This window comes from Microtus pennsylvanicus, chromosome 6 (assembly GCF_037038515.1).
Source record: "Microtus pennsylvanicus isolate mMicPen1 chromosome 6, mMicPen1.hap1, whole genome shotgun sequence".
Classification (NCBI taxonomy): Eukaryota; Metazoa; Chordata; class Mammalia; order Rodentia; family Cricetidae; genus Microtus; species Microtus pennsylvanicus.
The window spans coordinates 120987187-121014908 of NC_134584.1; the positions used below are offsets into that span (position 1 = coordinate 120987187).

The following is a 27722-nucleotide window of genomic DNA, read 5'->3' on the forward strand; positions in this document are numbered from 1 at the left end:
CTTAGAATAAGACAGAACAAAAGGAACTCTATACTCTGTCTCTTATGAAAACCGAAGCAGGTGAGGAAACGGTAATGCTCACTGACTCGGTAACGAGCAAACAAGACTATTATTATTTCCCACAGCCCTGTTTTCCAAACAAAATAATCTGGACTAAATGAGTGAATTCATCTGAATCCAGAGGCTCCTGGCCTTCACAAGACACTGTCATGAGGTACTCAGAAGGCTGACCGGAAGGAACCTCAGTTCTCTACCCAGACAATCTGCCGCCTCTCCACTGTTACCCCATCAGAGACACAGGCAGCATGACTGACTGCTTTGACCCACTGCTGTTGATACACAGCCTCTGGCAGGGGGATAAGCATGGCCAGGGCATAGAGGGTGGAAGCTGGTCCTCTTTGGAGTTCCCCATACGGTACCCCTAGATAAGTGTGGTTGTGCTGGCTCTCAGTACCAGCTGGGCCAGTGAGATAAACCCAGAGCCTCATACTGGGTGCAGATAGCTAGATAGCTGGCAGGCCAGGCCCTCATCCCACAGGCCTAATAATGACTGTTCACATGGCACGTTAGTTTCATCCCTAGCCAGCTGCATGGTGACAGCACAGGGCTTCATGGCTCATACCTCACAGAGGTGCAGTGTGCCAGAGATCCTTTACTGTCTGGCTAGGTCACCAGAACACAGTGTCCCAGTCACGGAAGAAGCCTTCGGGTCACCCTGACACCCACATCTGGGAGGGCATTAGGCACCAGGACACTGTGTGGATATGGTCTTCTGTTCTGGCTGGGGTCTGTACAAAGGTACTAGGATCTTTCCTCTTGAGAATCATACTCAGGGCAGAGACAGCCACCAAGGAGCTGCTGCCTCACATATACCAATAGGCAGGTGGTAGAAACTCACCAGGCAAATGAGGCTGGTCCTGCCCAGACTCCCCCAGCAGCACCAAATATCTCAAGGCTCCTGAGGGAGGGTAGAGGAAGTGGTTGGTGGCTTCACTGGTTCCAGGAAGCATGGCTGGGTTGTCCCTCAGGGCACTTCTCGCCCTGGACCAATAGCTAAGGTTTGAGTGTGGGCTGCCTCAGAGATCCCACTCAGCAGCGTTCTCATCAAACAACAGTCGGCAATAGACCTGGGACTCTGTCTGGAAGTGAGTCTGGCTCCTGCAAGTGGTTCCATCTGAATCCAGTCAGGACACACAGGGACCCAAGACTAGTGGGCAACCCCGCTGGTGAATACAGGACTCCCTGAGGGCCAGCAGCATCTCCTGACTCCTTAAAGTCTAGGTGTCTCCAATGCCCTACTCAAGTCTCCCAGGGAGAGCCCACGAGAGCCTCAGTGAACCCCTCTGTGCACTGGTTCAGCGTCTGCCTCGCAGTAAATGGGGGATGTCTAGTGGCCAGTCACCCTAGCACTCATCCGGCCAGGCTCCCCAGGCGCTGGGAGAAACAGACAAACGACTATTCCTTCTACCCAGCTAAGTCCAAGACGGCTGAGCTGCGATCAGCAAGATCCCACATGATGAGGTCCTTAGCCCAGGGCACCCACTCACACACCAGTGGGTGACTTCTCTAGGCTTCCTTTTCTGGGTTCTAGAGAAAACACGTGGCTGCACCGGCCTTCTCCACTTCTGGCCACTGAGGTCAGGAAACCTGCATGGTGTGAGGCAACTCCAGCATAGGCTGTCACTCGGATGGGTGACAAGCATATGTCTTGGCAGAGGACAGTTCTGCTGTGGAGTCTCCAATGTTCTATGGATATGGTGACTAGCAGGCTGGTTGCACATGTTCTAATTCCCGTGCTCTGCCCTCAGGCTCAAGTCTATGTGGTTTCTGCATTACCTTTCTCTTGCTGTGGGGGTGGTAAAGAGACCTCATATACCCCAAGCACACACTTAGCACTAGCCAACCAAATACAATTCCAGGGGTGCAGGAACTAGAGACTGTTCAAACAGGCCTGGCATATCTTTTCAATGGGCCAGAAAACATCAGCTTAATAAACTGAAATTCACTAACACCTAAGTCCTGGGCTGAGGAAAACACCCACTCACCCCCAGCGACTTCCTAAGACTTCTCAAGGCAGAGGTCTGAAGGGTTCCTGGCAGCTCCAAAAGGCTGTCTGGCCTCCATAGCATACCTAACGCCTCTAAGCCTCTGCTGCCCATTCCACAAGCAAAGCCCCAACTACTACCATATGGCTTAAATCCCATGCCACGGGCTTTGTGGCCCTTTTAATCTGATCCCTGCAATGCTGAGTATCCACAGAAACGAAGCTGTGTATGAAGTGATAAGGGCTCCTCACCACCAGCTAAGTGCAGAGACTCACACATCTACAGATGGCACCCCCAATTCCTCCATGGGTGAAACTATCAGGAAAAAGCGAGTCAGACCTGCTCCAGCACACAGCAGTTCATGGGGAAGGAGGCACCCAGACCCCTAAGTACCACAGCCTGTCATAGGACTAACCTTGATGTCCCTAATGCAGTACTAGAGCAGTCTAGCTGCAGGGGTCTGTGTGTGTGTCTGGATATTTGAAGCGTAGATGGCAGATGGCAGCAAACACTATGATAAACTTGCTGAATGTCAGGTTACATTCAAGTGTCACAAGGATGCATGCAACCTGTGTGTGTTAGAGCGGGGGCGGGGGATGTAGCTCTTAATAACAGATTTGTGGGAGCGCACGTGTGACTCAGTTTCCATCTGGAGTCATTTCTGACTTGAAGTCATTTGAGTTCAAGCTTGCTTGCTCTGCTTCTCCCAGTAACTTTGAGTCAGGCTGTGTTAGCCCATAGAAAGAGCACACTTTTTTCCTATTAAGATTTGGGTTGATGTATGCCAGCCAGAGGCACTCCTCGTTAGAGATTCGAAGTTGCTTAGCTGAATAAGATAATGCACCTGCTTGGACTTCCTCTCAAGGACAGTGCAGGGGGGTGGATAGCTTGCTGTACTGTTCTTTGTTCTGCCTTTTGCCTGTAGTATATATGATGCCTGAGAAATAAACTCGGGACTGTTTGGTATTAACTTTCGGTCCTCCAGGTCTATCCTATGCTTCTGTCTTCATTTCTCTTTATCAAACATTTCCTCAGCTCAGCGCTCCCTCCAAGGGAACCCCCAGCAGATTTCGACCGGAGTGGGCTCTGACAGAGTGGTGCCAAGTATGGAGTTGGGCGCGGGGGGTGGGGGGAACAACAGGACACCAACGTGATGGTCGCCGTGGGGTGAAAAAGGGCACTCAGTAAAAGGGAGTTAGTTCTATGGCGAGCTTCACCGGGAGCTCTGCGATGTAAATACAAAGGTAAGTAGATGCACGGGTCTACATACAAAAGAGGATGGCTGCGCAGTGTGAGAAAAGTATAAGAAGTAATCGAGTAATAGTGTAAATAAGAAGTAACTTGAGTATACGTATAAAAAGTAGCTACAGACCAAGGAACCGGTAAACAGTTCTTTGTACTACGTTTACTTAGCAATACTTTAAAAGCCAGAGATGCTAAGGTAAAGCATCAACAACTGCCTCAATTTCTAGAGTTTGAACATTCCTTATAGAGATTTCAAAGGTTAGGGGCACTGAGGAAGGACAACAGCAATTGCTTCAGTTTTAATGTGTAAAGGATATGTGCCCCAGGCTCCTGTGGAAGGGAGTGTGAGTCTAGAGATTTAAAAAGGCATGTGAATGAATGAGCACTCTTTGTCTGAGTTTAGACTTTTACTATGTTGCTGTTCTGTTTTATGTGTTGTGTCTTTGAAAAGCTTAAGTGGTACCAGTACCTGTTTGTCATTATGTCTATCAATCTTCTTCATTATCCTAGACATGAGGCAGGCAGCCTCTGCCTCTAGCCTCCTGTACATTTTTATTGCATAAGTTCCAAAACTTTGGGCCCTGAAGAAAAACTTCTCAACGGAGAAGTACGGCAAGGGCCACCCCACTCCTTCAAGGCGGTGTGTGCACAGGCTGAGCTGGGCAGAGCAGTGACTCTGGAAAGACATGCTCATGAGAACGGGGCGGCAGACAACTGACTGCTTGCAGTTGAAAAACTGCATGAATATGAAACAGAGAATCTGAGATCGTGGCTGGAGAAGTTATCAAATTATTTTTCAGGAATCCTGGCAGTCAAGGACACTCTGTGCCCACCAGCGCTGCTCCCCTTTTCTTTTCTAAGCCAAGTTCTTCTTCACTGTGATAACACTCAAGGTCTCTTCTGCTGGCCAGTAGTTTCTCATCTTAACCCTTCTCTGTCCTGATACTGCTTGAAAAAAATGTTGACTCATACCAACCTGTACACTTTGGGAAGCGTTGATTTTAAACTAAAAGTCAAAGATGCACGATGTTTGGGGGGAAAATGTGCTTTCGTTTCCACAGGAAAAAAAAATGAGTTTTAGTCATTTAGATCTGATGGGTTACAAATATTTGTCATCGGGATTAAGATAAAGAAAACTGCTAGTTTCAAAAGTTTCAAACTGGGCTGGAGAGATGGCTCAGAGGTTAAGAGCATTGCCTGTTCTTCCAAAGGTCCTGAGTTCAATTCCCAGCAACCACATGGTGGCTCACAACCATCTGTAATGAGGTCTGGTGCCCTCTTCTGGCCTGCAGACATACACACAGAATATTGTATATATAATAAATAAATATAAGAATTAAAAAAAGTTTCATACTGGTACAGGTTTTTATATATCAATGCATATTTAAGTTATTTTTATTGTGATACATACATACATAAATATATATATTATATTTTGGCTCTTGTTTGAAATGTTATCTATGCAATATTCTGGACCACTTAAAGAAATCAGAAGGAGACATTGATGGAGATTTGCATGCTGTCAGAAGGATAAGGGCACAAACAAGAGAGTGAAATAAAGTAGGAAAATGAATTTGTCTATGAGCAATGCTGAGTTTAAAAGGAAATTATAAAAACGCTGGAGAGCCGGGCGGTGGTGGCGCACGCCTTTAATCCCAGCACTCGGGAGGCAGAGGCAGGCGGATTTCTGTGAGTTCGAGACCAGCCTGGTCTACAAGAGCTAGTTCCAGGACAGGCTCCAAAACCACAGAGAAACCCTGTCTCGAAAAACCAAAAAAAAAACGCTGGAGATTTTACCATGTTAATTCTGGTTGATTTGGTTGATTTTCTTCATTAGCAAGCCTGGTATTCGTCACTGCAGAGTAGTTATGCTAATAATGGGATCATGTTCTCTAAAGAAGGAAGACTGAGGTCCTAAATACAAGTATTAATTAATCATCATATTGCAACCCTCTGAGTTACACGGTTCTATATGACTGACCTCCCATGAAATGACAAGCTAAAGCTCTTAGCTATTCAGACTTCCATAGAGAAGTTCAGACATGTTTCTTAAAAACTGTCAACATTGAGCCGGGCAATGGTGGCGCACGCCTTTAATCCCAGCACTCGGGAGGCAGAGGCAGGCGGATCTCTGTGAGTTCGAGACCGGCCTGGTCTACAGAGCTAGTTCCAAGACAGGCTCCAAAACCACAGAGAAACCCTGTCTCGAAAAAACAAACAAAAAAAAAACCCCAAAACTGTCAACATTATGTCTGTGATCCAAAAAATGGAAACTGCAGTCTCACTGCTCCTACGATGGTTAATAATAGGATAAAATGTTTATATCATGAGTCTATATTAATTCTGAGGGTCTAAAATATATAAAGGCCTGAGGACATCAATACAGATTAGAAGGCTCTGAAGGCATAAAAGCTTGGATTATATGGATCTGAGAGGATATTCTCAAAAATATAGATACAATTTGTAAGAAATAATGGCTTAAGATGTATATAGAAATTATTACAAGATTTCTTTCCCCTTCCACAATATTATTATACTAGGATTACAAAACTTGAGTTTAACATTAATAGTGTTCTGACAAGCTAATAGAGCAACGACTGCTTACTGTTTGGGTCACAAGCTCAAGATTTTAGATTTCTTTTGGTTGTCTTCTGAACATAGGTTACATGCTGTTTAGCCCAAATCTGTAGTTTTTGCTAGGACTCAAGGATGGAGTTGCTCCTGTTGTTTTATGGATACCTATTACCTGCTTTGTCTACACTATGGATTTCAGTACAGATTGATAATGCTAATATATCGAAAACTTTTATGCTTTTTATAAAATGGAGATTCATACAAACTTCAGAAAAGGGAGAGAATTATAAAACTTGGATCCACTTCTCACAAGGTAAAAGGATTATGGTATTTTTTTTTCTCTCTCTTTCTTTCCTGGTATTGGGACTCTTCCCCTTCCTTAATTATTGAGACTATGCATTTGCAATTTTCAAATGAGTCCATGAATATAACTTCTGTTCCCATTCTGTATCTGTCTCACCAGGTTCCCACTTGGGGGACAAACACATCCAAGCATCAATGGCCGATAACAACCTGTTCCAAATGACTTTGAGTCCTGAACTTGCTGAAGCCCGATGTGGACCAATCCAGCCAATGTGATTGCTGTCTTTTCAGGTTGTCTATGAACCAGATGCTTCTAAGTTCCCCATTGCCTTTGACATTCTAGCCTTCCAGGGCCCTGAGAACAATGTCCTAAGGTCAGCAGGAAGTAATTACAAAAATGAATATATCGTCCCTGTTCCCCCTCTGGAATATTAGATAAAAAGGGAATTTCTCTGACAATCATCACAGGGATTTTGGTCACTGATGCATTGAATAAATGGCAATTCCTGTCTAGGTGCCATTAAACTAATGATGCTAAAACCCCAATATCAGCCTCTGGAACAAACTCATCTCAGGGATTTGAGATGATGTACTATGCAGGGAAAAGGACTTTTGAAAGGGCACATGGGAGTCTTAAGGCTCAATTAAAAACATAATAGAAAAGAGAGTGTTAGGGCTATACCCAGTTACCATATATGCATTTTATTTTAAAATTTAAACTTTTAAAATGTGGTTGTCTGCGAGCAATCTGTCATGAATAGACTTCGGCAGGAAAGCACCACCACATCATTTGCTCAAGACTAATTAATACTTCACCCCCTCAACGGTAACCTTCATGCACAAAGTAACTGAGAGAGTCTAACAGAACTTTAGAGTGGAGATGACGGACTGGCATTATCCCATTAAAGTACAACATCACAGGGACATCACAGTACATTCTAGACTGATCTGGAAATCAAGAGGACTATAGTGGCTCTTATCCTTTGTCTGCAGCAGAATCTTGAGACCAAGGACTATAAACTGGAATCTGGTATTCCAGTACAAAATTTTCACAGACTTACATTTGGAAACTTGCTGCCGCCACAGGAAAAGTGGCAGGACAATCCAGTTCTTCAAAACCTGTTTGCCCCCTGAAAGGAACTGTTTGGCTTGTGTCAAAGCGCCTTATGTTCCTTTGATGGGAGAGGTAAAAGTCTCCATGATTGCTTAATGTGTCATGTCTTGATTGCATTTTGACTAATTGTCAAGTGGATGATCATACCCATGTATTAAGTGTTAAAACAACCTCTTTTTTGGGGGGGAGGGGTTGAGACAGGGTTTCTCTGTATCTTTAGAGCCTGTCCTGGAACTAACTTGTAGACCAGGCTGGCCTCAAACTCATAGAGACCCACCTGCCTCTGCCTCTCAAGTGCTGGGATTAAAGGAGTACCCACCACCACTCAGCCAACCTTCCTTTGTAATGCTGCCTGCATGTAAATGATTCATGGTTTGATGACAAAGAGTTACAAATAATTGAAGAAATCAAGAAAGCTTTAAGCAGACAGAAACGTGCTGCTGGATTAGTTGTAACATGAATGTCTGCTCTTGTTGCTATGCTCACTGCTACTGCAGTGGCTTCAGTGGCTTTGTCTCAGTCTATTCAAATGCAGGGCTTGTTAATCAATTACCTAAGAATGTTTCTATGACATTGGAGACACAAGAAGATATAGATGTAAAAATGGAACAAAACTGAGTGCCTTGTTTGATGTGGTACAATCTCTGGGAGATGAGCTCCACAGCCTAAAGACCAGAGCACAGCTGAGATGTCAAGCTAACTATGAATGGATCCGTGTCACTTTGTCTGTGTATAATGCAAGCGTTATCGTTTGGGAGAGTTAAAACACATCCTGAGGGAATCTGGCATGATTCTAATGAATCTTTAGATTTGGCTAAATTACGTCAAGACATTTTGGAATTGAAAAAGGCTAAATTAGATTTGGATGCAGCAAAAGCAGCTGAAGGTATTTTGGAGAAATTTAAGAAGGCTGTTGCATCATGGTCAGCACTAACTTCACTTCTTAGTAGTACTGCAGTTGCTGGAGCTTGTGTTCTTTTGGACATAATTTGTTTACCTGTAGTTTTCAAGCTGATTATAAACTCACTGTAGATAGTGAGCTAAGAACCTCATGGAGTAAAACTCGGCACACTTCCCTAAAAAACTTATTACCAGAGATTGCCAATCAGAGATGAGTGAGTTTTCTTTGCCTCTTTTCGACCTAAGACAGGAGATGGCACTTTAGGAAACTGTTCCGCTCAGCAGGTGTGCCCCTGCAGGCTCTACCTTACCCTTGCCGTGAGAACTGTCAACCCCACCCTGGGCCACACACAAGTCTAGGGGACTCACAGCTCAAGACACAGAGTCAGGTACTGGCTCAGGCCATTTCTGTGGCCCTGAATCCTCCCACGCAAGCCAGGCTAATGAGACCCCAGAGAACTAGACCCTTCTGCTACTGCAGCTGAAGGCAGGCCTCTCACTGACCACGAGCAGCTGCCACACCATGAGGTCTTAGCAGTGACAGATGCTGGCCAGGCCCAAGGTCAGATGACTCAGTGTGGATCAGGTTGCACACACCAGGCTCCTGAGAACTGGAATGGGAAATCCGGCTAATTCTTTGCATAGCAGCAAATCCTGGAAGAGGAAAAGTGTGGGCACGGCACAGAACATACCCAGTCAATGAATGGTATTTATCAGGTGTGACGGCTGGTGCTCAGGAATGAGACATCTCAGGCTCTCCGTCTCCCTGTGGCACACAGATGTGCTGTGTCTGGCTACCTGGAAAGCAACAGCTCAGAACACTGCTAGGAGAAAAGGGCTGCTGGGTGTGAGTCCTCCGCTTGGGTCAGGGCACTGGAAGGAGCAAAAGTGTCTAGGGGAATCTATCAGAGGCTGGCACGCACGACTAGAATGGGTAAGACCCGGGACATGGAACACTGTTCTTGAGGCAGCTTCCCTCGGCCAGCAATCCACAAGGCTCTGGGACCAGTCTCGCTGAGTGGGGGCGCTGTGTCACTCCTATAGTGTCCCAGAGGTGAATAAGGAGGAGACATCAACCTCCAGGACTTCCTCTACTAAAAACTCTGAGCAGCCCGCATCCTTACCCTAGCAGAATAGATTCCCGGAAGTCGTGACCAAGGTCACCCCAGGGCCCCGACACAACAGGTCACAGACCCTGCCCAGAGGCGTGGCTGGGTGCTCCCAGTCCAACTCCTGACTCAGTTTAGCTAGCTGTGAGCTACGGGAATGATTAGCAGAGGAAATACACAGAGGCCAGGAATGTGCCACCAGAAGCAATACTTTCAGGGTGCTCGCCCTCACCTGTGCCTCAGGGCCTGGGCATAATCTGCCCACCCCCCAAGGGCTAGAATGCTTTAATGCCTAAATGCCTGCCTTGTTTCTCACCTGTCCTGGTCACAGGTTCTGTGAACTATTCATGTCTGGGCCCCAGATCCCGTGATTGGGTGTCATCTGCTCAGTGTGCATGCATTTTCATGTCTGGCTGGGAAAGCCGACTTCGCTACTAATTCCTGAGCTGTCGTCAGCAGTACTGGGCTTATGGCTCCAGACACTGGGGCCCCTGGCACCTTAGGAACAACAGAGCCTTGGCCTCAGCCCAGCCATGGCAGAGGCAGTGCCCAGAAACTCCAACCCAGGACTGAGGAGTGGGGTCTACAGCAGAGGCAGTCTTGCGGGGGAGGGGGGGGGGGCAGAAACCAGCAGGTGACTTGAAAAGAAAGGGCAAAAAGCCAGGCCATCCTCATCCTCTCTAGCTGTTACTCAGCTGACCCACTGACCTGGTCAGCACAGCCTAGCCAGCCCAATGGCCATCGGAAACCCAGGCAGGGTCGAGCGGGAGTCTACACTTCTTCACCCAGACCCACCATGGGCAGTTTATGCCCTGCAGCCCAAGCTTCAGAGGAAAGGAGGCTGCTGACATCCTCCAGAGATTCTTTCTCCCTTCTCTCAATGCAGAAGTGGGGCTGCTCCATGGGAAGAGAGTGCAGATACATGGGACAGAGCACAGAAGATGACAATTGGATCCCGTGTGACGGTGGTGCACGCTAAATAAAACTCTCCACCAACACCCAGGCAGGATGGACCCTAATTCTACAGAGTTACAAGTGGAGGTTCAGAGGGTCCTTGTGGAGTTCTCCAATCAGAAACGCAATGCTTCTAATCTGATACCAGGTGGGAAACAACTCAGGTTACAGGTCCCCAGGCAAATGCCAGCTAAGAAAGTCCTGCCCGACTATTTAGTGGAGAGTTAGGAGTAGTGAGTTTCCTGGCACTGGGGAGTCCAGGCCAGCCAGTCACCTGAGATCAAACTTTAGCAGGTAAGGTCCCATCCTCCACCCAGCCAGGAAAAGGATAGGATGTTGCAGACTAGTCTGTGGGCCACAACCTTCATACTCACGAGTCTGGGAAAAGAGACTAGTGGCAGAGAAACAGTGAGCCTGCTCAGACTCCTTCCTCTAGGGGCTTCTCTCCAGAGAGAACTGGCCACACCCAGAGCCTGTGTAGCTCTGGAGTCTAGGCTGCTACACTCCTGCGCACCTCAGCACAGACAGCCCAGGCCCTTTGAGATTAGATAAATCCCAGCTCAGACAGAATCTCAGCTCCAGTTTGTAGAATTCTGCAACAAGACAAATCCAGGCACTAAGCTAGAGTCATGTGGGTAGAAGGACTCTGAATCGAAAAAAATACCACAGAAGAGCTGCCTGGAGGCAAGACTATAATGCATGCATTTTCTTGGTGAATGACTCATATGGGAAGGTGCAGCTCGCGTGGGGAGGTGGGGTGTGTGCCATGGTGTGCAGGTGGTCCTGGATGCCATTAAAAAAAAAAAGGCCGGGAGCTGGGCAGTGGTGGCACAAGCCTTTAATCCCAGCATTTGGGGGCAGAAGCAGGCAGATCTCTGGAAGTTCAAGGCGAGCCTGGTCTATAAGAGCGAGTTTCAGGACAGGTTCCCCAGTCTTGAAACACCAAAAAAAAAAAAAAGAAAAAAAAAAAAGCAGGCTGGGCAAGCCATAAAGAACCAATAGGTAAGCAACATTCCTCCATGGCTTCTGCACCAATTTACTGCCTCTATGTTCCTGCCCCGACTTCTCTGAATGACAGACTACAAGTTGTTAAGATGAAATAAAACCTTTTCCTCTTTTCTTCCAAGTTGCTTTTGGTCACGGTGTTGTGTTCGTCGCAGTACAAACTTACCCAAGACACTGGGCTCCAAGTCAACTTGACACTACGCAAGCTACTGAGCTTCGTTTAGGCAAGAACAAGCCACACAGCCCAGGCCTCTCTCATACAGGCACATGGCCATCCAGAAAATGTGGACAGCAAGTCTTCTCATCTTTATGAAACACTCGCCCATGCAGTGGTGCCGCACGCCTTTAATCCCATCACTCGGGAGGCAGAGGCAGGTGGATCTTTGTGAGTTTGAGGCAAGCCTGGTCTATAAGAGCTAGTTCCAGGACAGGCTCCAAAGCTACAGAGAAACCCTGTCTAAAAAAGCCACAAAACAAACAAAACAAAAAAACTCCCGAAAGAAAGAAAGACAGACAGACAGACAGACTCCTCACCAGGTTTCCCACATCAGGACCAAGGATACAGGGCGGGATCCAGGCTCACTGTAAGGGAGATGGCATCTACCTCTACCATGAGTGGGTTTACTCTAGGCTAACGTCAAGTCATTTTCCAATACAGTCTTAACTGGATAAAGGAAACATGTGGAAAGACAAGCACCGCGAGCAACAGAAACAAGACCTCTGCTCTAAAATCTGATTCCTGGTGCTGCCTCAGGGACTTTCCCAAGGCATGGAAACCAGGGAACGCAACGCTACATTCCCCAGAAGCACCCTCCAGAAAGAACAAGCACTCACTGGCATATACTCAAGAGTACAAGCCTCCCCAGCCAACACCCAGGCCCTGAAAGACTTTCCAGCCCTTCTGGCCTCCACTAGGGGTCCTCTTGCCTCCCCAAGCCTAGCTCCCTTTCTAGATTTCTGCCTGTTTTAAGCAGGCATAGATGAGGCCCTCCTGTGGGAGCCCAGAACCCTCATTCCAACTGGAAGGCAGCGGCAGACACACAGCTGTGGTTCACAGAAAAAGAACTGTCTGCAGCACCTATCAAGTGAAGGCCAAGTGAGCAGACAGAGGATGACTGACAGGTCTCACCTTGGCACTCCAACTCAGGCCATGGGATGTCCATTCTAGAACCTCCCAGAGGGTTCTACCCATAGCAGCCACAAAGGATTGTAAGAAAGCTACATAAGATGGTTTTTAAAAACCCTGTGTCGTGGGGTTGGAGAAATGGATCAATAGTTAAAAGCAATGGGTGCTCTTCCAGAGGACTGGGGTTCAAAATCCCCAGCACGCAGATAGTAGATTACAGCTGTCTATAACTCTCTCTTCTGGTCTCCACAGGCAATGGACACAGGTGTACATAGACACACATGCAGACAAGACACTCATATACATAATTTTTTAATTTAAACAAAACAAAACAAAACAAAAAAAAACCCCACCAAACCCTTGGATCACAAAAGAAGTCCTTGAGAAAGTGACTTGCTGCAGGCTCCATGGAAGGCACTAGCTCCTCACTATCCCCCCCCACCCCTCGTATCATGCCCCCACCCCCCCACCCAGTTCATCCTTAAGACTTCGAAACTCCCAAATGCTGCATAAGTTTGTTAGAACCCTAAATGAAGCTTTCCTGAAGAGCTGAAACATGCTGGGTCCCCGCAGGCTTAAAAAGGTGTATGAGCTGGGCGGTGGTGGCGCACGCCTTTAATCCCAGCACTCGGGAGGCAGAGGCAGGCGGATCTCTGTGAGTTCGAGACCAGCCTGGTCTACAGAGCTAGTTCCAGGACAGGCTCCAAAGCCACAGAGAAACCTTGTCTCGAAAAACCAAAAAAAAAAAAAAAAAAAAAAGGTCTATGATGATCAAACTGGGACCTTACCATTAGCCACAGGGTGGGAGTGACAGTAAGGTGGAGCTCATGTTTACAGAAGTTCAACATTTAAACAATTATCCATCCACGTTATTTTATTTGGTTTCTCTGTGTAGCCCCTGGCTGTCCTGGAGCTCTGTAGACCAGGCTCGCGTGGCCCGGAACTCAGATCCGCCTGCCTCTGTGCTGGGATTAAAGACGTGTGCCATCACTGCCAGCTTTTTATTATTATTATTAGAAAGAAGGCATTTAGGCCAGCAAGATGGTTCGGAGAATAAACGGGCTTGTTGCCAAATATGAAGATCTGAGTTCCATCCCAGGGACTCACGTGGTGGAAAGAAAAGAACTGATTCGATAAAGTATCATCTGACCGCCACCAGTGTGCAAAATGAAACATGAAAAACATCTTTAAAAGAGAGGACCTTTGCAAACCCTTCACCCTCCCTGCCTCCCGTGGGCAAGCATCGTTTCCTACAGTTCACTAGGATCTGCAGAAGCAGAAATCAGCTTTCTATGTCCACTCTGATCAGAGTGTGAGTTCTTTAATTAAAGATGCCCGTGCCAACTTGGCATGGTGGTGCACACACTTACTCCCTGCACGTGGGAAGCAGAAAGAGGCAAGTTGTGGGCCAGCCAGGGCTACATAGTGAGACCCTGTCTCAAAAACAAACAAAAAACGCTAAAGATACCAGTGCCATTCCCTATCTTGCCTAAAGGCCAAGTAATTCCAATTAATGGTGAAAGCTGGATAGTTCAAATTCTGACCCAACAAGGGCAGTGATGCACACTGTTCCAAGGCAAGGCTGTTCCTGGCCAGCCCAGTGCTTTTGCTGACCAACCGTGACTATGACCATTTCTTTTTTGACACACGAAGCAAGCAAACAGCATGGAGACCGTGGAGACCTTATCGTGATCCCTGTCAGTCTCTGGCCAGCACCACAGAGCAGAGACCATGGAGACCTTATCGTGATCACCGTCAGTCTCTGCCCAGCACCGCAGAGCAGAGACCATGGAGACCTTATCGTGATCACCGTCAGTCTCTGCCCAGCACCGCAGAGCAGAGCGGAGGTCTCAGAACTGAAGAGCACGCCTGAATGCTCTGTAACTCACAACAAGGGACAAGTCTCACTCACACCAAAGTGCCAACAAGCATTGCCCCAGTGCCGACCGTGACCTCCATGCCTCAAAACCCCAAACTTTAAGTGTGGCCCTGCTGCCCTGGCACCCTCTCCTTGTGTCCATTATCCAGGCAAACAGATAAATTTGTCTTTGCTGAATGAACTCATCTGTAAATTCTAAAAGCAGCATGATTTCCAGGTTGTCCCCCCCCCATCAGCTGGCATTTGCTTCAAACGATCACATCGCCCCCCCATGCAAAATCTCCCAACTGTTTTTAGAAAGCAGAAAACAATCCCTCCTGACCTATGAGTTCTGTAAGGCCTACACTCAGCAGCTGTTACCTGGCACATCTTGGGAGCCCCAAGCCCATCCACAGACTGTCTACAGCTAAGCGCCAGTCCTTTACTGATTGGCAGTCTTTATATAGGATTTTGCTGCTCAGTTCTAATGAGCAAGCAGCTTTCACTACCACACACGTTTATTGCTACCGTTTCTCATGCGTCAGCCCAAGCACTAATTCCCCACAGGCCAGTCTGAAGAACGTAAGGGTTGTTTTTTTTTTTTTTACTGCAATTTCCCTCTTAGTAACCAGTCAGCGATTGAAGCTGAAACAGGAAACAGACACACACACTCCACGTGGTGCTTTGAAAGAGATAGGGAGTATTTTTCTTGTATCATTCATAATCAGGTCGGGAAGAGGGACGCCCGCCGCGGCACCCACTGAGGTCTCGCGAGGGCTGACCCGAAAGTGTAGACACGGTGAATATGAGTTAATGAAACGCACGTGGCTACGGGAACCTGTGCCTTTAGCCTGAAACTGCTGAGAGAGACGGAAGATGCTGGGGTGGGCACGCGGGATGAACTGTAGGGACAGGGACCTCGGCACTCGCCCGCCCCTTCCAGCCCGGACCCGGGCCCGGGCCCCTACTTACGCACGCAGAGGCAGGCCACGAGCTTGGCTGCCTCCTCAGGCACTGGACAGGTGGGGAAGATCGGCTTGAGCAGGTACGTGGCGAAGACCAGCGCCACGATGTACTGCGAGGAGGGTCGAATGATGAGCAGCTCAATCCAGAGCTTGAGGAAGGCGGGCAGCGAGCCGTAGACCTCCAACATGTAGGCGTAGTCGCCACCGGACTTGGAGATGGTGGTGCCCAGCTCGGCGTAGCAGAGCGCGCCCACGATGGAGAACACACCGCACACAGCCCACACCACCAGCGCCAACCCGGGCGAGCCCGCCTCCTTGAGCACGCCCGTGGGCGTAACGAAGATGCCCGAGCCGATGATGGTGCCCACGATGATGGCCACACCGTTGAGCAGTGTGATGTTGCGCTGCAGAGTCACGCCTTCGCCCCCAGAGTCCTCTCCGTCCGCGCGCCGCCCCTCCAGCATCTTCTCCCGCGCCTGCTTCTCTTCCTCCGCCGTCGCCGCAGGGGCAGCCACCGCGCGCCGCTTCGCGCCCGCGCCGGCCATGCTCTCGGCGTTCCCGGCTCGGCCTGGATGCCCGGCGTGCGCGCGGCCGAGCCGCTCTCGGCGTACAGAGAATCGTGTCTACGCCCTTAACCAGCCTCTTTGCCTTGCCTTTTATCCTCGCCGTTACTCACTCGCCGGGCCCCGCCCATCACCGTCGCCGTTGGTCGGTCCGCGAAAGCTCCACCCACCTCCTTCCTCGTGACCCCGCCTCCTCCGCGGCCCCGCCCTCAGGCCTGTTAGAGCGCGTGGCGCGGGAGCTTCTGACTGGAGACGCGCGTGGGGAGCACAGGTCCTCACAAGTCTCTCTGTGCGGGATACTGGGGGCCCGGACTGTAAGGGTGTGGTTCTCCTGCCTCTTTCTGCCCCAGGTGAAGCCAGTGGTGCAGAGGACTCGCCAGGGGTCAAAGTACCGGAAGGGTGGTACAGGATGCGTGCCCACCACCTGCAGGGAATCCAGGCGTTGCCTGGCTGGGACCAAGAGGGAACTTGTCTCCGCTCCCTCCAGTCTGCGCAGCCAGTGCCTCTGGGAGGTGGGGAGTGGGTACAGATATGGTCCAGCCTGGGGAAACGAGGCAGGTTGGAGTGACCCTTCAGCTCAGGAAGCAGGGAAAAACAGGCCAGGATGGGAACAGCCCATTCCCGGGCTTAGATATCCTTCTGATCCCAAGGAGAGTCTTGTCAGAAGCGTGCCTAGTGGTACACCCAACCTGGAGAAGCAAGCTTTGGAAGACGGTACACCCTAGTAAGAGAAACCCCCCAAATCTGTGTAGGGATTTTAAAGGCAGGCTGTAGGGTGAGAGGGCTTTTAGCTTGTCATTCTTAGGAAATCTTAGCTAAGAGGACTTTGGGGGCAAAGTGGTCAGAGAAGAATGTCACCACCGTCCGCCCAGTTGCAGGGCATGGTGATTTGAGCTGACCGGTGTCCTGGGAAAATTCCAGTCACTGGTCAAGGTCAGACCGGGAAGCCCCATGACTACCTTTTCACCTAGGATTCTCTTCTCTGTTCCAACGGGTCCTCAGGGAAACTCACAAACAAGCAGAAGCCAGGGTAAGGGAGGGGCCTTACTTCAAGGAGAGTCTTCAGACCTGTGAGGATGAGAGCCAGGTGCACTTTCCAGTCTAATCTGCCAAGCAGATACCTCTGGCTTCCTCACTCCGGAGACCTGACCAATGAAGATGTCAAACTTCTGGCCATCTCTGCATCTATAGCCGCAACCAGGAAGCTCTCCTCTGAAGCCCATGTCCAGAGGGTGTTTAGTAAATGACTCCAAGGCAGGTCTCTGGAGTGCCCACCACACCCCATTCCAGTATGTCCGGCACACACATCAATGACAAACTGGAATCTCTGTGGCCTGAGCAGCCAAGGTGCTAAAAGGTCGCACTAACATTAACATGCCATACTACAGCCCGCCCAAGTTGGTGGCTTTGGGACGGTTGAGAAACTTGCTCCTCCCATTCTTTTCTTTGTTTTCTTTTTTTTTCCTTCTGTTTTTGTTTTTTTCTCAAGACAGTCTTTCTCGGTGTAACAGCTCTGACTGACTTGGAACTCTCTCTGTAGACTAGGCTAGCCTCAACTCATAGCCTCCAGCCCTGAGTGCTGGGATTAAAGGCGTGCACTCCCACTCCCGGCTCCCTCGTTCCTTACAGGGTCCTTTCAGAAAGTCAGAAGCAGACCACCGGCTCACTGAGGCATTGCTAAGGTGCAGCTCCTAATTTAACAGGACATGTGGCAACTCTCAGAGCCGCTTTGTAAACGAGGAAACTGGCTTTGCAGGTGTGTTAGCTTGCCTGCCCTGGAAGTGCACCCTCGTGGCCTCTGACCTCAAGCCCAGCAAGCTGCCCACTTTTCACCTGTGGGTGGCTAACCCTTGTCCGTTCCCGGTCACAGTAGCTAGGTTCTGTACAACAGCCGTGGGGGAGCTTTGGTGTGAGCCAGAGGTAGCAGTAGTCCCTAGACCTGTAAAATCACAGCCATAATTAAGCCAAGGACATACAAGAAGCCAAGAAGGGTGGTCACGGGGGCAAGCAGGCAGGTTCAAATGGCTTTTCTGGGTCTGGAGTTCCAAGAAAGAATTAGCACCAACAGGGAAGGCAGAGGGGAAACTTGTGCCCTGATACAGTCGGGAGGGTTGGTGCCTGGGAATTGAGGTCCTGGGAAGCTGCTGTGGTCCTTTCTAGGAAGGGTAACCAGGTCCATTGAATGTTCCCAAGACCCATGGCTGTGTCTCCTTCCCTGCTGCTTTTCACGGTGTTGTGTAGGGCCTTCTTCCTGCAGGGCAGCTTTGGTGTTCATCAATTATCTCTCTCTCTCCGCCCTAACTCCTTTTCCACCGGCTAGGATTCTGAAATCTTTTCCAGGAGTGCCATCTACTGGTGGATTCAGGAACAGCGCATATCTTAGTGGCTAGCTCTTCAGCTGGTCGGTAATGGATTTGAAAGGGTGTTGAGTATTCTTACAGAGCTGACAGGATGTTGTTCTGCTTTGGTCAGACTCTCTCAAGACCCCTCAATGTCCTTCATAGAAGAAGGGGTGGGAAGAGTCAGGTTCCAGCTACTCCCTCCTACCTGTGCTGCCTGGCTGCCCTCTCCTACCCTAGTCGTACGTGGCATTTTGGGTCATGAGGCTTGGCTGCAAGCACCTTTACCTGCTAAGCCATTTTGTAACCCTCTCCTTGTTTCATTTTTTTACATTTTTTAAGATTTATTTTTTTATGTGGATGAGTGTTTTGCCTGCATGTGTGCACCCTGTGTGTGACTGGCACCCTCAGAGGACAGAAGCAGGCATTGGGTTCCCTGAACTAGAGGTACAGATGGTTATGAGCTACCATATGGGTACTGGGAACTGAACCTAAATTCTCTGCAAGAGCAAAAAGTGCTCTTAACCTCTGTGCCTCCCCCAAAATCTTTATGTTTTGAAAGAGGATCTCTCATAGGCCTGGAGCTTGCTGAGTGGGCTAGGCTGCCTTGCCAGTGAGCCCTCTGGGTTGCCAGGCTTTGCCTCCCCAGCACTGGGATTAGAAGCCTGTGTCACCACACTTGGCTTTTCTTTCTTTTTCCTTCCTTCCTTCCTTCCTTCCTTCCTTCCTTCCTTCCTTCCTTCCTTCCTTTCATCCCTTTCTTTTTTAACATGGGCTCTGAGAGATTAAACTCAGGTCTTCCTGCCCGCAAGGCAAACGCTTTACCAACTGAGCTATCATCACCCCAGCCACCTTTTCTTCCTTTCTTTTCTTTCCTCTCCAGATTCTTGATGGCAAAAAAGCTGGCAAGAAGGGCTTTTTCCGGAACAATGCTAGCCACACGCTTGAGGTGAATGTGAGCATCCACGGCCTCTGTCAACGGCAGCCTCTGCTTGTCCTTCCACCAGGCCATTCGTTTGTCTCTGTGCAGTGGGAGTGGACACTGGTACACATGAGCTGGGACAGCACACGCCTTCCAGCAGCTCTGTCTCCCTCAGTGGAGATGGTCGGTGTGCGGAGTGTCTGGAGCCTAGTGTGCCTTGCATGAGAAGATAGCTGGACCTTCTTGGGTCTCTAGGCTCTGTGAGCCTCTTTCTGTTTGGCTTCACTAGTGATTTTTGAAACCCCAACTGCAGGTGCTCAGACCTGCAAGGAAACCACAGAGCGGGTGCATAGGACGGGCCCTTTTCCCAAAGAACCGCAACGCCCTGAGCGCACTCAGCCCTGGTTCTTTTTTTTTTAAATATTTATTTATTTATTATGTATACAATATTCTGTCTGTGTGTATGTCTGCAGGCCAGAAGAGGACACCAGACCTCATTACAGATGGTTGTGAGCCACCATGTGGTTGCTGGGAATTAAACTCAGAACCGTTGGAAGAGCAGGCAATGCTCTTAACCAGTGAGCCATCTCTCCAGCTCTCAGCCCCAGTTCTTAATGACTCTTTCAGAGAAACAAGTGCTTAACCCTGTACCACAAGAAGTCTCTGGAACAGGGAAGCTAAAGGATTATGTTTGCTTCACAACCACACACACTGACACTTCCCCTGATTTGGTGAGATCAGGGAGAGGAAGGACAGTGGCTAAGTCGAAAGTCGGGGAGACTGGTCAGGGCATGACACATTGCGTGAAACTGCAGGGATCTGGAAGGGTTGATGATCTCGGTGTCCCACTGCCAGGCCCTCACTGATTCCTTAGACACGGTGAGTAGGAGCTGAAGAGGGCAGGCATCCCTAAGTCTGTCTGTGGCCCTGGGTGGATGTAGGAGCCATTGTCGTGGAGGGGCCTCTGAGTGTCAAACGGGGCTATGATGGCAGGCGTAACAGCCCAGCTGTCCACAGAGGGACATGTCTTGAGTTGTGCAGTACCCACTGACCACAGACCATAGCTGGATGTAGACACAACCTAGACCTTTAGGGCTTCCCCAAGGACACCACTTCGGGGGAAGAAAGAATGGGTATCCAGCAAGGGGAGAAGTTACTCTCGGGTCCCTTCGATGGCCATACATGCTCTGGGGCTGGGAGAGGGTGATGACCCAGGTCACACGATGGGCTGCAGAGTAGGCACAGGGGTGGGCATGCTGAGGAGACTGTCTGTTGTTCCTAGGAGATGGTATTGGGAGACTGGTCTAGTGTGGCCTCCTCACGTGGACCCAGCCAGAGTTCTCACACATTTGCATCCTTACAATTAGAGAAAATAACACAAGAGCCAAGGAGAGAGCCTTGAACTTTCAAAGCTGAGCCAGATAGTCTGGAGACAATGGCGTGTGTGGGCTCTGGACAGAGCGCTCAGGCCTGTGAGGGAGTCTCCTTTGTTTTTTGCCCTTTGAGTCGCCTTTGAGGGCTGATATCAAAGCCTTTTCCTCTCATTTTGTTTGTAGTTTTGTAGCAATGTGTCCAGGCTCAGTCCTCTTCCTGGGAGTGTATCAGTGTCCCCCGGCTAACAGGGCTTTTTAAAAATAGCTAACAAAGGGGAATGTTTTTCAGAGACGAAGGCATCCGTACCTTCAGAGAAAAGAGTCGCCACAGGATCCTGCCTGAGTTCTTGCTGGATGTGACATGGTGGCCACAGTGGAGCTAAGCCCCTCCCTCTCCGTAGGTGCCCCCATCTTGCCTTCTCTGCCTCAGAGACCCCATGACAATGGTTGCCTATGGACAGTTAACACATGGCTCCTCTCTCTGGCTCATTCCAAGCTCAAATCTTGAGAGCTGGGTCCCAGTCGCATTTCCTGGCACACCACAAAAGAGGCCTCTTGCTCGCAGAACCCGAGGTCCAAGCGCCTTAGGTCTGGTCCAGTGGAAGCAGCTTTATGCCTGCGTTTAGACTTCAGGACTTTCTCTCTCACTGATGCTGCCTTTTCCCTTGTATGATGCACAGAGGGCAGGACATGCAAGCTTGAGGACCTGGGTTTCATCTTTACGAAGAGCTGAGCATGGTGATGCTCACCTGAAACCTCAGCCCTGGGGAAACAGAGAGCAGACAGGTAATTTTAAACATGAGACCCCCGCTCCAGCACCCCATGTGCTACAGTTATGGGTGTTCACTCTCACGCATGACCAGGATGTCAGATATGTCTACATGTGGTCTTTTCTTGTTGGAGCCATTTGTTCATGTGGGTTGAAGATCCTTCACTAGGGACTTGAGAATGATTGGCTTTCCTTAAGTTTCAAGAATGGATATTGGGTGCCAGTTGAAGATACGAAGATCACTTCCCCTCTTGTGTCACATCTGAGCTGACAGAGTCACTTGGCCCTCTAGTATTCTGCTGCTAGCCACGACAGCAAGACACTCAAAGTGCCTGGAAGTCAAGGGTGGCCTTCAGGTACTCGCTGCACCTGGGCCAGCTACTACTGCCCTGGTCACAGATGCGCACTGACATCTACACTGCTCTTGCACGGGGAAGTGTGTCAGGAAGCCCAGATTGCTTCTTCTCTGTAGTTACTCCAGGACACTGTCTGGCTGTATGTTGTTGATACCATAGGAAGCGCTGGGTGGGAGAGGAATAAACCACTGCCAAAGTAAACCCAGGGGCTACACAAGCTCTCTTTGATTTGGCATGCTATTTGTGGACCAGAATACATATTTATTCTTTATTTTCCCCAGTAAAACACAGTGTGCCTTGGGAAGCAGATTAGTGCTTGCTTGTTTTTCCGTGCTGATTTTCATTGTGCGCCTGGCAGTAAAGGGTTGTGTGAAGCCAGCACGAGGAGGTTGTTTGTTGAACTGTGTTTCTACCTGAGGGAAAAAAATTAATGTCATGAAACTAATAACTACCATATGGATAGGGATTTTCTTTCTTCCAAGCAAGCAAACAGTTAAAAAAAAAAAAGAGCCCTGTTGGCACCTGGAAGAGGTGGTGGAGCCTCAAGCAGTCCTGATCCAGAGCGCAGGTGATGCCTCCGAGCCTGGCAATCCTCTTGGCTTCCTGATGCCGTGTGATGTGCGCAGGCTCACCTCTGTGGTGGAAAGAGCAGGTGCAGGCACAGGCGGCAGCTCCCGTTCTTCTGTGAAATAAACACTGAGGGTCTTGTGATATGCCAAGGGCTCTTCTAGAGACTCAGCAGAACTGTCTTTTCTCCACTGGAGTTTGATTCCTCAGAGGCTGATCATGAAGGCTAACAGAGAGAGATGGATCCCAGGACACACTGGGTCCATTGGGCTGAGAGGTCACAAGAAGAAACAGTAGGGATAAGGCCCAGACTGTGACAAAGGGTGAACCATTGCCAGAGACCCAGGAAGTGATAAGCTGCAGGGCCATCTGAGGGTGGAGAATCCCAGGCAGGAAACTGGAGGCTCAGTCTGGTGGAGCAGGGTGAGGCAGCTGGAGGCCAGGATGCCATGTGAGGTGATGTTTTTAGGGAGGTCATCACAGAGGCCCCAGGTCACCATGGTCACTTGGCTAGTGGAGCAAAGTGAGGTCGTGTACCCTGCTAAAGGCACTTCTTTCTCCTTGGCCCCACAACCAGGTGAGGCATCCGGAAACACAGTCCAGGCCCTGGAAGGTGAACATGCCATCTGTTTTTTTTTTCCCAGTAAAGTAGAGCAGACAACATACACGAAGGGCATACAACAGAGGGGTGTCTAGGCGCAATCTGGTGGCGAAGGCAGGTATTCCTTTTCAAGGTCCTCTTTATACCGTTTCCCTTCCTGAATGTCAAGGGACTCAAGGGCTCTGAGGGGAGGACTACCACGCTCCTCAGAGACACCCATGTCTTAATCTTCACCCTAAGGATGTGTGATTTGGCCTCAGGGACTCTGCGATGGGATGAAAGACATTGTTATGAAGAATTCATCCTGGGTTGTGTGTGGATGCCAGATAATCATGAGGGCTCTTTCCGGAAGGAGGTGGTAGGGGTAGATCACAGGAGGAGGAGGATAAATTCCTTACCAGCCTGGGGCTGTATACTGGTTCTCTCCAGGACCTCTAGAAAGAATGGGCCTTGCTCACACCCTGACTACAGCGTTGGTCTTCCTGAACTCTGAATGGATGGACTTGGGGTTCTTCAAGCCTGCCATAATGTGTTAGAGGGACCCTGAGTTTGACAATGAAGAAGAAGATATTGGTCTCACCATCTGTGTTGTTGAGGACTCTAGATGCCCTAGCCATGATGCACAGAAGAGGAGAGAACAGAGCTGAGAAGCCAGACAAAACAATTTGAGTGTAGGTGATTCGCTCAGTCTTTTTTAATTTGTTTAGGATTTTGTTGCTTTTGTTTTTTTATTTTGTTTTGTTTTTGAGACAGGATCTCACTATGTAGCCCTGACTGTCCTAGAGCTCATTATGTAAACCATTGGCCTCAAACTCACAAAGATCCATTCCCCACCCCCTGCCTCTCTGGTGCTGGAATTAAAGGAATGAGCCACCACCTATGGCAACTTGCTCCGTCTTGAAGGCCATCTTGTACCTGTCTTGGGTCTCCTGAGATGGCCACAGGGTTCTACCCTATGAGCTTAAGTTTCTTTGTGTGTGCGCGCGCATACACATGTGAATGATTTGGGTATTTCGGTGCACATGTGTATACAGATGCAAATATGCACTTTTGGCATGTGCAGGTCAGAGGTCGTCACATCGGTCCTCAGATACATTCCACATTTTGTTTGAGACAAGACTTCTCTGGAATTTTATGACACAGTCCTGGCTGGCTGCCTGCAGGCTCCCAGGGATCCCCTGCCTCCACTTTCCATATCACCACACTGAGATTTCCATGCACACCTTTTCTGGGCAGATACTGGGGATCTGAACTCAGGTTCTTATGGCCTCAGGTAAGCTCTTTGTAGGCTGAGCTGTCCCCCCAGCCCTGTTCCTTCAGTTTCTTTCAAGTATTTACCTTACTTGCAACAGAAAAAGTGGGTTGACTGGAGTAATGATTTCATCTTCTTTTTAATCCCGGTGTCACGTCACATGACACCCCTGCAAAGTGCACACCTCGTTTTCACTCCGTTCTGCCTACCCTTGCAGACGTTCCCACCCTAGTGGCCTGGAATGACGCACGGACTTCCCGGTCCAGGAGGGGCTGGAGTGGGCGGTAGTTGTCCACCATTGCCTCTTCTTCCTCACCACGTCCGGAAAACAAGAGCGTGCGGAATGCTGCCAGCTGGAAAAGAGGGCAGCCGGAGTGAGCTGAGGCCAGCCTGGGGGAGACAGGTGCCAGGTGTCCCCTCCCACACTGAATCACAGGTGTCCCTACGTGACCAACACAACACAGTATAATGGGCCAGTGACCCCAGAAGGTCCGTTAGCGGCACTGTAGCTGCCATCTTGTTGGGACTGGAGAGCCCACAGTCACGACAGAATCCCAGCAGCCCCATAGAAAGGCCACAGAAGGGTACTGAGGCCCAGCCCCAAGCACCAACTTGTCAGCCACGGAGTGAGCCACACAGGTAGGGAAGGAGTCCTTTGTGTGCCATGTGCCATGATATACACCCCCACCTCCCACTGAACTCCTGTGATGAGATGGGCAAGAACTCAGGTCCAAGTTGGTATCACTTTTGTTCTTACACGGACTTTTCCAGGCACACTAGCTATGTGTCATTAGGATAATAGCCACACCTGGACCTCAAGGAAGATGTTGTTTGCTAGCCCCATCGACACCCCTAGTGTGATCACGGGGCCCTATACTCAAGGACTCCCATGCAAACAGAAAATCCTTCTAGCTGTTCAGGAACATCTGCAATGTGCCAATGGGGCTGGGGAGGTGGTTCAGTCAGTAAAGCACTCGCCTTGAGTTCCAGCCTCGGGAAGCATGTGAAAAAGGCTGGCATGGATGGTGTGCTCATGCAGTCTCAGCTCTCAGGGCTGGGGAGAGAGATCCCGGGGCTAGTCAGCCAGCCCAGCCTAATGCCAATGAGAGAGCCTGTCTCCAAACACAAGGTGCGTGGTACCCGAGATGTGACTTCAGACCTCCACTGCACATGCCAGAGATGTGCCGGAGGATGGAGTCTGGTGATGCCCTGCCACGACACCCTGATGAAGACGGAGGTAAAAATGACCTCCTTCGGAACTGTGACTCGGCTGCAGCGCTCACCTGGCTTGGAGCCACCTCAATGGGCATCTTCTGGATAATCCAGGTGACTGACTCAGCTAGGGGCGGGGTGGTGAGGGAGCCAGGGTAGGTCCAGTAATCCCGGCAGGCAGGCAGCAGTTCTGACGGGTCAAAGGGGCCCACGGCCACCTGTGTATCCTGAGAACAAGAATCACAGCCCTGTCAGGGGTTCCACATAATAAGGAAGAGGTTGAGTGCCTCTCAATCTTTCCACGGCTCTGATGGCCAAACAAGCATATGGAAGAACGGCTACATGGCCACCATTGTTGTATGTGGAAACAGAAAGAAAAAGATGATTATTCTTTACAAGATAGGGACTCCTACCAAATAGTTATATTTCTCTTTAAAATTATGCCTTTATGGGGGCTGGAGAGATGGCTCAGCGGTTAAGAGCATTGCCTGCTCTTCCAAAGGTCCTGAGTTCAATTCCCAGCAACCACATGGTGGCTCACAACCATCTGAAATGAGGTCTGGTGCCCTCTTCTGGCCTTCAGGCATACACACAGACAGAATATTGTATACATAATAAATAAATAAATATTTTAAAAAAAATTATGCCTTTATATATATCTTGGCTGGGAATGTATGTATGTATGTATGGCCCTTTTTGCCATTTTTCAAGTGTGCAATTTTGGGTATTAAAGACATTCACATCATGTAGCCATTACCCACATTTATCTCCAGAACTTTCCCTGCCTCACTAAACACTGACTCCCATTTTTCCCTGACCTCTGGAAACCACAGTCTACTTTCTGACTCTAAACCTGGAGACCCATGGACATCAGTGTGTCTCCTTCATGTGGCCCTGACTGGCCTCGAACTCACAGAGATCTGGGATTAAAGACCTGTGCGTCCATAAATGGCTTTTCAGTTGTCTTCGTGCCTGACTTATTTCAATGGACATTGTGTCCTTAGGGTCTACCCGAGGCACAGCAAGTGTTAGAACAACCATTCTTCCTGACTTTCTTTCTCTCCCCATTTTGCTTGTTTGTTATGGGTTTTTTGTTTTTGTTTTTGGAGATAGGGTTTCTCTACGTAGCCCTGGCTGTCCTGTAACTCACTCCTTGGACCAGACTGACCTTGAACTCAGGGATTTGCTTGCCTCTGCCTCCAGTCTGAGTGCTGGGATTAAGACACAGGCACAACACCGGGCTGAGACAGGGTCTTATGGAGCCGAGGGTGTCTTCAAAATCTCTATGTTAGGCAAGGATAATTTTGAACTCCTGATCCTCCGGCCTCCACCTCCTGAGTGCTAAGTTGACCTATGTGAGCCAGGATGTTCTGTATGTCCTTCTGTGTTATGGCCTAATGAAAAGCATCCACCATGTGGCTGGCCCATGTTTCATTTGCATTCACCCACGCTGGATACTTGGCCTGCTCCTCCCTTTTGGTTATCTTAAAGAATACTTCCGGAATGGGATGGGGTAGGAGCTGTTTATTTCACGGCTACTTTCAGTTATCAGGGTCTATATCCATATCCGAGATTGCTGGATCAGATGGACATTTTTGTTTTTAATTTAAGGACCCAAAAACATGTGTTTTCAACCGTGGCTGCACTAACCAATCTTAGTTTTAAAACAACTGCCTGTCTCCCTCAAGCAGCCTGACTCTAAAACTGTACATGCTGCAGGACCCTCCCCCACCCAGCCTCGTGTTCTTCTCTCTCATAGGGAGCAGGTGGTTGGCCCCACAGCTGCTCAAGCTCTCTGCCCTCCTCTTAAGACAGTAGGAGTCAGCTTGGCTCTGCCTCAGGCCTCGTGTTCACAGTTGATGTTTGCTTGCTTCCTGGGTTTCATAAAGCCTTTATAAGCTCTCATGGGACGTCACCGTCTGTTTGCTCATTCATGCATGCACACATGCATTTACTAGTGTTTGTCTGAGCCCCTGTGAGCCTAGCTTCGCCTTGGGTGTCATAGGTACAGATGCAGAAAAGTGAACAGGATTACTTCCTTCTGTGGAGCTCACACAGGGTAAATAAGCATCAGCACTTGGCACTGGGGACTTTGTGATGGAGAAAATTAGCAAATTAGGGGAGCAGGATGAGATGGGAGGCAGTGGGTATTCTGACAGGCATGGTCCCAGAGGCCTAGTGGGGTGACATCTGAGGAAAGACACAGGAAAGGCACCAAGGAACAGTCTGTGATGCGTTTCTATCTGTTGCAAATGTCCTGAGGCAGAAGCAGTCCGAGGGACCTGAGGAACGCCAAGAATGTGGTGTGGTCACAATTAGTGACTGAAGCGCAAAAGCAAAGAGTGCTGGAGGGGTGGCTCAGTCAGGACAGAGCTTGCCTGGCAAGCTGGAGACCGTGAGCTCTACCCTCAGAACACACGTGAGAAAGCTGGGCAGGATGGTGTATGCTCACGCAATCCCAGCCAGCCTGGGGAAGCCGGGTGTCAGGGATCCTGCTGATTGAGTCCCTAGCTCTAGGGTCCAAGGTCTAGGTCCCAGACCCCAGCTAGCCCATCCTGCCTGAGCAAGAA

The 27722-nt window shown here is 49.4% G+C and overlaps 2 protein-coding genes across 2 annotated transcripts in view; both read right to left on the reverse strand.

The window, feature by feature from the left end:
* Slc7a5 (solute carrier family 7 member 5) overlaps positions 1-15838 on the reverse strand; it is a 34475-nt gene extending 18637 nt beyond the window's left edge. The window contains exon 1 of the mRNA XM_075977492.1: positions 15206-15838. Coding sequence (XP_075833607.1) covers positions 15206-15743 — 538 coding nt within the window. The 5' untranslated portion in view covers positions 15744-15838. The remainder of the gene's footprint in view (positions 1-15205) is intronic.
* A 7546-nt stretch (positions 15839-23384) lies between these two features.
* Positions 23385-27722, reverse strand: part of Ca5a (carbonic anhydrase 5A) — a 28235-nt gene continuing 23897 nt past the window's right edge. Inside the window, exons 6-7 of the mRNA XM_075977970.1 lie at positions 25224-25379; positions 23385-24293 (exon numbers count right to left, since the gene is read on the reverse strand). Of these exons, the coding sequence (XP_075834085.1) occupies positions 24132-24293; positions 25224-25379 (318 nt within the window). The 3' untranslated portion in view covers positions 23385-24131. The remainder of the gene's footprint in view (positions 24294-25223; positions 25380-27722) is intronic.